The 12,109-nt window shown below is 33.2% G+C and overlaps 2 protein-coding genes across 2 annotated transcripts; one reads left to right on the plus strand and one right to left on the minus strand.

The window, feature by feature from the left end:
- Positions 1 to 3,068: 3,068 nt before the first annotated feature.
- LOC130944955 (ferrochelatase-2, chloroplastic) lies at positions 3,069 to 6,430 on the minus strand. Its single transcript, XM_057873562.1, has 9 exons — positions 6,124 to 6,430; positions 5,246 to 5,576; positions 4,971 to 5,114; positions 4,708 to 4,809; positions 4,413 to 4,516; positions 4,206 to 4,332; positions 3,889 to 4,041; positions 3,690 to 3,790; positions 3,069 to 3,572 (listed from the first exon to the last, which is right to left on the minus strand). Exons 1-9 carry the CDS (start codon positions 6,198 to 6,200, stop codon positions 3,263 to 3,265), a joined length of 1,449 nt encoding a protein of 482 aa, XP_057729545.1. The 5' UTR covers positions 6,201 to 6,430; the 3' UTR covers positions 3,069 to 3,262.
- A 240-nt stretch (positions 6,431 to 6,670) lies between these two features.
- Positions 6,671 to 8,310, plus strand: LOC130944977 (uncharacterized). Its single transcript, XM_057873602.1, has 3 exons — positions 6,671 to 7,006; positions 7,304 to 7,465; positions 7,639 to 8,310. Exons 1-3 carry the CDS (start codon positions 6,737 to 6,739, stop codon positions 7,993 to 7,995), a joined length of 789 nt encoding a protein of 262 aa, XP_057729585.1. The 5' UTR covers positions 6,671 to 6,736; the 3' UTR covers positions 7,996 to 8,310.
- Positions 8,311 to 12,109: the final 3,799 nt, after the last annotated feature.

The following is a 12,109-nucleotide window of genomic DNA, read 5'->3' on the forward strand; positions in this document are numbered from 1 at the left end:
TCATCCATTGGTGTTGGTCGGTTGGCAATATTGTCTCGAGGGTTAAGCTCGGCTAACGTTGGTATATCGTCGGTGTTATAAACAGTGTTGACCTGTTGGATTGGCTTTGATGTCGGTAGCTTCACTTTCAACCCTACATTGTAATATTGCCTTGCTTTTTTATGGTCAACATGCACAGTTGCAATGACGTTGTCCTGTACATGAAACTTGACACACAAGTGAATTGTAGAAATAATAGCTCCAAAAGAATTTAGGGATGGTCGCCTTAATATTATATTATAGGGGCTAACATAATCAACTATCAAATATTGAATATCTAAACTTTTTGAATGTAGATACTCCCCTAAGGTTGTTCTCAACCAAACATAACCTATTATGGGAACCCTTTCTCCAGAGAACCATACCAACTATCCGGATGATGGTTGCAATGTTTTTTTGCTTAACTGCATCTTTTGGAAAATTGAAAAGAACAAAACGTCAGCGCTACTTCTTGGATCAAGTATAACTTTAACCATCAAATCCCCCATGGTCATGGAGATCACCATAGGGTCATCAAGGTTTGGACATTGGGATTGCAGATCTGATGCGTTGAAAGTAATGTTAGGGGTGGAAGAGGTTGGCTACTGTAATAGCGAACCTCCCTCCATGGTTAACATAGTTGAGTAACTTCTTTTTCTGGCCGAGTTGGTAATACCTCCACCTGCGAAGCCTCCTGAAATATAATTAATGACTCTCCTTGGTACAGGAGGTTGATTCGAAATAAGCCATTTCTCTTTGTCTTTAGAGGTTGAAGTGAGGTTTGGCTGTTTTGGTGCTGTTGGGGGATTTGTAGTCTCTCTTTGAATTCATTTGTTGACATACTTATCAAGCAACCCCTGTCGTGCTAGTCACTCCAATAGATCTTTTGCCATCACGCATTTATTGGTCGTGTGACCGAACTTTTGATGAAAGACACAGTGTTTTTGTCCACATACCTCTGGTCTTGATAAGTCCCTGCCTTACTGGGCAGTGTTATGATCTTAGCATGAAGAATTTCTTTGATTATGTCTTCTTGCTTAGTATTGAATTGAGTATATGAGTCAAACTTGGGTGTGAGTTTGAACAGCTTGCAGTTGTCTCTTCTGCCTTGAGCTCTGCTCGATCTTTCCTCGTCTCGCCGGGTTGGTTGTTTTTCATCTTTTCGAGCTTCGCAGAGCTCATCAATTTCGATTTGCCCCACTGCTTTTCTCTGAACTCAGTGAGCGTCTTTGGCTTGGCTATTTCTATTGTTTCCTGAAACTTTCCCGAGAAGTCTGCTTTTGAGCGTATGCAGATGAAAATCGGGGTTGAGATTTGGTATCTCCATGGCAACCTTTGTTCAAACCTCATCATGTAATCCTTTAAACTCTTATACTGACCCTACTTGATCGTGCTAAGGTAATCGGAATCATGCATGTAGATCTTTGATGCGGCAAAATTATTGGTGAATAGGTCGGCCAGATCATGAAAAGTGATAACAGATCCTGCAGGCAAATTAGAAAATTAAATTAAGGTTGAGCCATCCAAAAAACTAGGAAAAGACTAACATAAAATAGGATGAGAAGCTCCATTCAAAAGCATCATAGAGCAAAATTTGGTGACATGTAAGTTTGGGTCACCGAGGCTCTCATTAGGTTCAAGTGTTGTAGGAAGAGTAAAATTCACAGGCATCTAGAAACTCATGATGTCATCCAAGAATAGGTTGGACGGTTTTATGGTTTCTTGGGCTAAGGTCACGCCTTCAGTTGGAGAATTCAAGATATGATCGTCGTCCACTTGGACTTCAGTAATGGTCTTAGCACCGCTATTCTGCTGAGCTAATTGCTTTGCCATCTTTTTATTTTTTGATTGCAGGTTAGCGATCATGTCCATCATTTCCTCGTTTGACATCAGTGAAGGTGGTAATGCACCATTCATTCTATTCCTGCAAAATAAAGAAGAGATCTAGCAAAAAAAAAATATGTGGGGTTATAAATATTCGGCCCTACTGTGAGCGCCAAATGTTCTGGCAAGGAATAACACTCCAAGGTATAGCTTGACGTTATCGGGATATGTCGTTCATTCTTCTATTTCCAAATAGGTGTGTTGTGGACTCCTCGAAATTCCGACCCATACATGGAACCTGCGAAAAGAACTCCGACGCTCAAGTCAATACTTATCTTCAGAATATTCTAAGTAAACTAAGAGGGTCAGGATAGTTCTCCTACTGGTGATCCTGATCTTCTAAGCCCTGCATATCTCCCTATTTATTGTTATTAATGATAACCGACTTATGATTATCTCACCCAAGATTTGAGCGGGCACTACAGGAATGTGAGACAGTTATTTATAACCACTCAATAAGAATTATATTATGTAAAATTACATATAATCTGCTGCTTCTTTTATTTTTATATTGACAGCAAGTGCTCGGTGTAGTAAAATTTCCAAAACTATTTTCTTTTGCTACATAGAAGTTTAGGTTGATTTTAGTAAAATTACACACAGAGAAAAGCATATAAGAATATTCATTTTTTTATAAACGTACGTGCATTTATCTTTATGTGAAGTTAACAATTAAGAATTGTTACATGAGAATTTAATCAAACCTGTCAAATTATCTAACAATGATCAACTATCAACTTCATGTGAAGACATCTGTATATGAATTTTCATCTTTATTTTTTTGTCAAATAAATATAAATTGAACAACTCCCAATTCTAAACATTACAAACTCATCTACACTATACTCACAACACTTAAAAATTCCACCCACTACTTATCTTTAGCCTAATTTTGAACCCAAGTACACCTATTGCAAGGAATTGGTGATAACCACTTGAACAAAGTCTTACGTGCACAGAAAATGCTTCCTCGGTAGCAACAGCATTGGACATGTAATTGCGATTTGAGACGAAAGAGAGAGCAGAAGATCCATGTCAGAGTCGTAACCCAATAGCCAATAAGTATTGTTGCAGATACATATTTCTCATTTATGAGGCTTAGGCTAATAGGCAATGCTCTAATTGCAGCCTTTTTCGTTTCGGTTGTATGACCAATTTGTAAAATATAATCAGAAACCTATAAACAATAATGAAATATTAGATACGATCCATATTCATTACAGAGACAAGTTATTTTGAGGTATCCATATTATCTGCTGTTCAACGATGTGTAAGAAACAGTCATGATCAAAGTACAAAAATCATTGCTTCATTTCTCTGTGTGTTGGCATGCGAATTCAGCATGCGGTTTGTAACACTTCTAGATTAGATTCCTGAATGCCGTTATCATTCTAGGTGACAGAAACAAGATGAATGCCAATATCGAACCAAAGAACATCTTGACCAAGTATCTAAGTGGGTCATGCTCTTCTTCAGAAGTGCTGGTAGATGCATACAATGCTTTTGCAGATGGAAGAGCTTCTATCACTGCATCTGCCAGGTCTGTAATGAAGGAAGGGGTGAGACCAAGAGCAGGAACACGCGCCCAATTCTTGATGCCAGATTCAAGAGCCAACTCCCTGTACTCCATGTCAATTTCTTCAAGGGTCTCTATGTGCTCACTCACAAAACTGAGATACAAGGAGGAGGAGGAGTGTCTTTTACTCTTAAGGCTATTTCACAACTTTCAACAGTGTCTAATGCAAAACACAATTAAAAACAAGGGCAAAAGTCCAAAAACAATGTACCTCACTGGAACAGCTAAAAGACTCCTCACACCTTTCTGACCAAGCTCAACGAGAGTTTCATCTGTATATGGTTTCAACCACTGTACCGGGCCCACTCGACTCTGGAAATTCATCCAACAATGCCATAAGAAACAGAGGCTCGAAAAGGTAAGCCAACAATTCAGCAATTAAAAAGCAAGTTGATGAGGTCCAAACTAACCTGATAAGCAAGAGTGTGCTCATTGTTAATTCCTCTAGCTTTCAACTCCTGCATGATCAAGTAGATGCACTCCTCCATTTGATCGCGGTATGGATCACCAGCATCCTCAACATAACTGACAGGTACACCATGGGCGCTAAAAAATATCATTGCCTGATATTTACAAAAACAAGATACAGTAGGGTTCAGATTGCATGAAAATAAACTACATAGCCTTCAAATTTTTTAACCCTAATAACAGGCCTGTAGTGAAATATTTTCATTAATTGCATGAAAATAACTTTGTTCACACCAATCAAAACAAGAATGAAAGTCACCTCCTTCGGTTCAGAAAAGCTCTGTAGCTCCTTCTCGATTAAATCAGCCATTGACTTGATGTAACCTTGTCGTTGATACCAAGAATTTATAATGGAAACAGGAAGCTTGGACAAAGAAGCATCTTCCCTGAAATTACATAATATCAATTAATAATAATCTTAAAATCACTTCAGAGGTTTGACAAATCAGAATACTACAAAAAGTACCGGAACATATGCTGTAGAACACGGATGCTAGACCCAGTAGTGGAAATAGAGAACTGGGGATAAAGCGGTAGCACCACAAGCCTTGTTATTCCATCTCTCTTAATCTATAATGCATGACAGGTATTTAACTAGATTCAACTCAAAGATGATAAAATTGATCTTGGAACAAATAATCTAACTTGGGACTATTCACCCTGTATATCATTTAACAATTGAAGGAAATACCAGTACATGATGAATTGATCACTAACATAATAACAACATGGACAATACAAAAAGAGGACTCTTCATTTACTTGATGAACTGCTTCCTCAGTGAATGGATACCAGTACCGCATCCCAATGTAGACATTTGAGGAGAGGCCCTTTGCGTCCAAAGCCTCTTTAAGTGCAAGTGCCTGCACAATTGCAAACCATAAAGGCTTTGTAAGTTTCAATATAAATTTAAACCAGAAATAAGCAGAATGTTTATCAAACATTAAACACCAAAATGGTATTCCTCTTGCAAAATAGTAATAAAAAGCACCAAGGAAGGCACAAAAGGGAATCGAGAGTCCACCTGATCATCAGTGATTTTGCGTAAAGGAGAGCCCCCACCAATTGCAGCATATCCTTCCTTGGATTTAGGAGCCCGAAGTACAGAAATCAATTTTGCAAGTGGTCGCTGAAGAAACTGAAACAGCCTTGGAAGACGGATGATATCCTATCACAAAACATGCAACATATTAGTAAAGATTATACTAAAGTGTACTATTGCTACTATGCATGTTCATTTAACAGAATGAAACTTCATAATCAAACACTATCATAAGTACAAAAAGAAAATTAACTTACAGGATCAGCAAAGAGATTGAACAGAAAAGGCTGAACATCATTCAGCGTCTCTGGTCCTCCTAGATTGAGAAGCAGTACCCCAACTTTTTCTTCTGCAATATGAGAAGGAGATTCTATAGCAACCCCTCCATATGTGGTTATACTCACAGAATAAGAAGTTTGACCAATTAGGTTCCTCCTGGGAAGGGTATCCCAAGAAGAAGTTCCACCAAGCATGCCCTTCCATCCATTATTTGAGCTACGACACGAAAGTAAGGATGCTTGTGATGTAGACTTGTTACAATCCGAATGACAAGTGACACGAATAAGACTTGGGATACCAGAAGATGACCTGCCAATAAAGAAAGCCATTGAAGCAGAGCACTCTATTTAGCAAATACTAATTGTGAGCATAGTGATGAATTGTTCACAAGAAGAATAACTTAGATAACATATCGAATTTGAAAGGGAAAACCAAAATGGATGTCTCTGCTATCACTACCGTGTAAATAATGGCACAGTTTCACTACATATAATAATTCAGAAGGAAATATGCAAAACCCTGAATAGTTCAATCAACCCAAATTTAAGCTGGAAATTCAAGAGAGAAAAAATAATAATAATAAAAGCAGCTCACTTTGCTAAATATATAGAGTTGTTTCAACAATGATAGTCCAGAAAATCGATTTGAGAAATGAAAGATACATAATTTGCAATGAAGAACAGGCGCAGAAAACAAATATAGGGCTAGGTCAGGGTTTTATTGAAATTCCGGAGAATGGATCACCCTACACAATTGATAATCAAGCATTGTTTGTCTTTGGGATAAACTTAATATTAGAAAATGAAGAAACACAGAAGCGAAAATATCAGTTATGATTAGATGAATGGGAGCTTACGGAGAAAGCTTGGTATCCAAACTTCGGAAAGCAGAATGCGAAACAACGGAAGAATAAGAGGCGGCGTTCATGGTCATAGAATATAAATTGCGGATCCAGAACACTTGTGAGTTAGGCGAAGCACGAAAAGAATAATGAATTGGGGAAAAGCTTTTATGATATATTTTATTTTATTGTAGTATTGTTGATATTTTCCTTTGTCTTGTGGGGGTTGAAGGAGTAGTTGTATTGAAAATGAAGCGGAACAAAAATTTAGGAAGAAGAAGGAGCAGGTGGTGAACAACTGAAAAGTCAATACCAAACTTAAAAAATAAGGAATAAGTCACCAGTCCAAGGTGCAGCTACACCTTTTAGAATTTTGGAACGAAAGCTACGTCCACGTGTTCCAATTCAGGACGCCAAACAGCACCGACCTTTCCATCCTGGGCTGGACCAGCCCAATTCCTCTTCTTCAAAGTGTTAAGTTATTGGGCTTACTACGGCCCAAATTTCTGAACACATCCCATCCAAAGAAAGGGGGCAGAAGACGGTGGTGAGTGGTGACTGGTTTTGTGTTGAGCTGAAATTCCACTCCAATTTTGAGAAGAAAAAAAAGGAGTAATTGGTGATCGGAATGGAAGGGGTAGAAGGAGAAGGGAGCGGCGGCGGTGGTGGCCAGAGGTACAGTTTGAAAGCGTCGCGAATCAACAACGAAGATATTCTGATGTGCGTGGATGTGGATCCTCAGTGCCTGGTTGAGATGAAGTTTTCCGGCGCCAATGGCAGGCCCCTCACCCGATTGGACTCTATTAGACAAGCCATCGTTCTCTTCGTCAACGCCAAGCTCGCCATCAACCCCGAACACCGCTTTGCTTTCGCCACTCTCTCTAATTCCATCTCTTGGGTACAGTACCACTCCTATTCTCCATAACGTTTATTTAAATCCCAAATTACTGCTCTTAATCTTAGATTTTCATTCTTGAGCAAACTTTATAATATGAATACTTTTGTTATAGGCAAATGCAGATGTTGTTTCTGTAACGATAACCTTTACTTATCTGCTACCTGTTGTAATCAAAGTTTTTGGGGTTTCCCCTGTCTTAGATGTGGCTCTTTCGAATGTTCCATTCTTTTTTCTTTGCCTGTGTTGGTATTATTTGAAGCACATTAATGTTGAATGAATGCTCTTTAATGATTACAGCTTAGAAAAGAGTTTAGCAGTGAAATTGAGTCAACAATTGCAGCAGTGAGGGCGCTTTCGGCTACTTCCTCAACCACTTCTCAACCGGATCTTACTAACTTGTTCCGACTTGCTGCTCATGAAGCTAAGAAATCCCGCATGCAGGGTCGCATTCTAAGAGTGGTAAGCAGTGGCTGCGTCCACTGATTTCATAAACTATCATGTGCACTTGCTTGCAAGTCATTAGCATTTTTGTTGGTTACTACTAATTAGTTACATCCATGAGCTATCTAATTATAGAACAAAATAGTCGAAACATGAATCCTAATTTGCAATAATATCCTGTTCCATTGTAGATTCTATTCTACTGCAGATCAAATATACGGCCGCAGCATCAATGGCCGGTGAACCAGAAGGTCTTCACTTTGGATGTGATGTACCTTCATGACAAACCAGGACCAGACAACTGTCCCCAGGAGGTGTATGATACACTGGTGGAAGCTCTTGAACATGTTAGTGAATATGAGGGTTACATATTGGAGAGTGGGCAAGGCTTGGCGCGCGTTCTTTTCCGGCACGTTTTGGTACTTTTGTCACATCCGCAGCAGCGCTGCATCCAAGAGTATCTTGACATACCTAAGTCACTTACAAAGAAGGCTCCTCAGCCAGAGCCTATGGCTACTGAAGATAGTGTACCAGGATCCAGTCAGTGAGAATGGCATTCAACAACTTGGTTCTATCATGTCACTTATTCTAGTTATTTATTGCCTTTGTGTAAAGGTTTCTTGTATCTCCAAAAAGGATATTTGATTTTGTTAGAGTAACATGGACATGTATGACTCTGGTAACTTTCTGTAAAATATGCATTTTAATTACCTGAAAATTTTCATGGATTGTAAGTTACCTAGTTGCACTTTCCTTGTGAAAATTTCTCCCCAGGGCATGACTAAGTCTTGGCTTGGCTTCTGGAGGTGCAAATTTTTTGCCTTAGTCACTGATGTAAATAAATTTGCTTTATTCTGTATTTACCTCTTCTAAAACGGATCCTAGTGCTTGAGAATTATTTAGTATTTACAGTATTCCACGGGTTTCCCACATTCTCTCTCTAATTGCTCACATCTAGGTACAGTTCTTCTGAATCTAGTTAAGCAAATTTTCTCCTCATTCTTTTTCCTAAACACCACACACAATTACTTTCTACGGTCCTCAAATTGATGATAAAGTAATGAATAACAATAAACGCATTGAGTAGGGTAATTTACTTAAAAGAAACCAAATGAAAGTAAAAATTATGAGATTGTTCTAAATGAAAAAGGATAATATTTTTGTCCTCCCAATTTTTTTTTAAATGTTGTTTTTATACTAATTTAAAAGAGTAAATTATCATTTCTACATATAAAAAAATGAAATTATAATTGTATCCATAAAAAATGGATTTAGTATGATAAAATTGTCCAAACATTGAAAAAAAATGTAAAACCTGGATAAAAACAACGATTCATGGCTAAATTCATTGAATAAATCGTGGTCAAAAAAGAAGAGGGAAACCTTGTTGGCAAGGTGAGCATAAAGTGTAGGTAAAAAGGTGGTTTTAATTTAAGCATAAAAGAATAAAATATATGAAGATTCCATAATTTATGTAGTTCTAGGCCAAAACCCACAAGAATCTCATGATTTATATAGTTTTAGACTAAAATACATGAGGATCCCATGATTTATGTGTGTTCTTTAATTAACATAACTATTCTTTATTTCAATTATCAAATACAGATTAAATATCAGAAATTCAGAATTACTAAATATAATTTAGCTATTAGATTTTACCTGTAAACTAGTGTATGTTCCCGTGTCCTACACGGGATAATACATAAAATTATATAAAAATTTTTATTAAAATTTAAATAAAAATATATATAATAATTATTATTATAAATGTTTTACAATTTAAAAATATTAAAAATAATTAATATTTATTTTAATCAATTTAAATTTATTGAATGGTCATCTCATTTGTTCGCTTAAGCAAGTATTTGGAGTTCGAATCTCGCCTTGTGTGTATCACAATCCATTAGTTAGCGATAGACCCTTAATAAATAGAACATCAATATGTGGTGGATTAATTCTCGACTTGCCAAGTTAGAAAATCCATAGAAAAAAATTGTATTTGTCTATAAAATAGATTAATTTTTCATTAATAGAAATACTTATGAATTTTTGTCTTTGTTAAAATTTACTTGGGACAATTTTATTTATTACTATAGTATTCATTCTTGAAATCAAAACAATATGATCAACATTGTTACTTGTTAAAACTTCACATTTTATGAAATAATTTTTAAATTCTCAAATTTATAAACTTATGTCATTACAAAAGTAATTAGATCGATTAATATTTTTTGGTAATATGGTGTATCGAAACACCATCGTTGAGTATTAGTTAGTTTGAAAAGAAACTCATAACAATTTTTGTTATTTAATATATAATTTATTCTATTGAAAAATAAATTAATATTTTTTAAACTTGTAAATACATTTTCTTTTAATTTCTTACACTATTTTATTTGACTATATTTACCATTAAAAAATAGCAAACGACCATACTATCTTACAATATATATGATATAAAAAGTAATTTCTTATCTTAAAATTAATTTTGGTTAGTGAGATAAAATTTAAAATATTTTTTTTTATTTTCTTACTCAAATTTAAATTTAAATTTAGAATTGATTAACAACTCATCATTTTTTTAATTTCAATAAAAAATAAATTGGTTAGATGCAAAATATTCATCATTTAATAATTTCAATCATTTAAATTTTAATTACCAAAAATTGATTAAAAATTAATTATAAACTTAATAATCGATAATATATATATATATATATATATATATATATATATATATATATATATATATTAGTACGTAAATAATAATATCTAATGTATTGATTATTTATTTATTTTTTTGACAGAATTAATGTATAATCTATTGAGGATTGATTTATTATCCAAAAATTTTTTTATAAACTTTGTAATATGTGAAAATAGTAATCTTATTTTTTATTATATTTAATAATTAATTTATCGTAATAACTTATAGTTAATGAGTTAAAAGAATAATTGAAAAACATTCTCAGAAGCATGCTATGTCAGCTTCATCATTAAATATAAAAATTCGATTTTTATATAATAAAATAGATAAATTTAAATGCATAATATTATTCTTATTAAAATTATCTAATTATATTTATGCAACTTAAACTTTTAGAGAAGATTATTAATGACATCTTATTGGTCCAAAAACTTATTAATAACTCTAGAGTCTAGATAACTTGATGTGAATTTCTTTTTATTTTTTACATTAACTTTAGATAAAAAAAATTAATTATGACATATAATTGAAAACTTAAAATGCAATTAATAAACAAATTTTATCTATAATTGTTAATGAGATGTAATCTAGATATAATGAGAAATAAATCATATAAATAAAAATTTTACATAATAGATAGAGTTAAATTCAAGGATAAGGATATTTTTTAATTAATTTTTTTAATTTATTCAATTATAATAATAATAATAATAATAATAATAATAATAATAATAATAATAATAATAATAATAATAATAATAATAATAATATATTTGTCTAACTTAATTTAACTTTTTCGTAGACAATTCTTAATCTATTTTATATTCATCTACATTAAAAAAAAAAGAAAGAAATAAAGGATATACAATCTTTAACACGGTGTTCTTTTAGGTATTTAGAAATCTAGAACAAAAAAAGCCTTGAAAAACCAAATAGCCACCTAACTTTTCTTGCCCTCAATTCTTGTGACCTCACTCCCAAAAACCCAAAAGAATAGGATATTGCTTGAATTGCTTTCGAATGCAGTAGAGAAGAACATGCAACTTCTATCTCGTCGCCGTTATTCCACATGCCCAGTCACTACCGTTGTCGTGTCCGCTCTGCTGCCGTGTGCGTTGCTATGCGTCATCCAATTTAATGAATTTAATTAGAATAAACAATAAATTATTTATTTTATTTTAGACTTCATAAATGAGAAAACCAATTCACTGATACAATAAATTACAATTAACGTAGTCCAATTAATTAAGTAATATTATAATAAATTATATTAATTTAAATATCCAATCAAATCAATTAGTTGATATAATTAAGTCATTGTAATAAATTGTATTGAATGAGTTAAAATAATTAGATCCGGAAACACTCTGTGGAGCATGCTACGTCAGCTCTATCATTAAGTGCATAAATCCAATTTTTATATAATAGAATAGATAAATAGAATAAATAAATAAGTAAGTATTTGCACTATTATACTTCTTGTTCTACATGATGACTTAAGATATTTGTTTTGTATGTTAAATAATATAAAAAATATTTTGTATCTTATATTCATTAAATATTGATATTAAGAAAAGAAAATTATGTAATAAATTTTATAAATAGTAATTATAAAAAATAAATAATTATTTATTATATATAATAATTCTTGGTATACATAGGATCATGTATATATTAGGATATCTATTTAATTATGTGAGTAATCATTGTTATTTTTCTTTTTTATATTAGTAAATAATATTTAAAACTAAAAGAAAGAAAAATAACTAAAAATTTCTTAATTTGAATAAAAACTCTCTTATAAATATAGTAAAATATAAGATGTGATGTAGAAAAAAGTTAAAAGCGACATAAAATTTTACTAAAAATAAAAATATTTTTTTGTTCATTTTTTTAGACACATATCTATTTTATTTAAGGTATAAATTTTAATTGATATAAACTAATGATAGTTA

Source organism: Arachis stenosperma, chromosome 8, assembly GCF_014773155.1.
Source record: "Arachis stenosperma cultivar V10309 chromosome 8, arast.V10309.gnm1.PFL2, whole genome shotgun sequence".
NCBI lineage: Eukaryota > Viridiplantae > Streptophyta > Magnoliopsida > Fabales > Fabaceae > Arachis > Arachis stenosperma.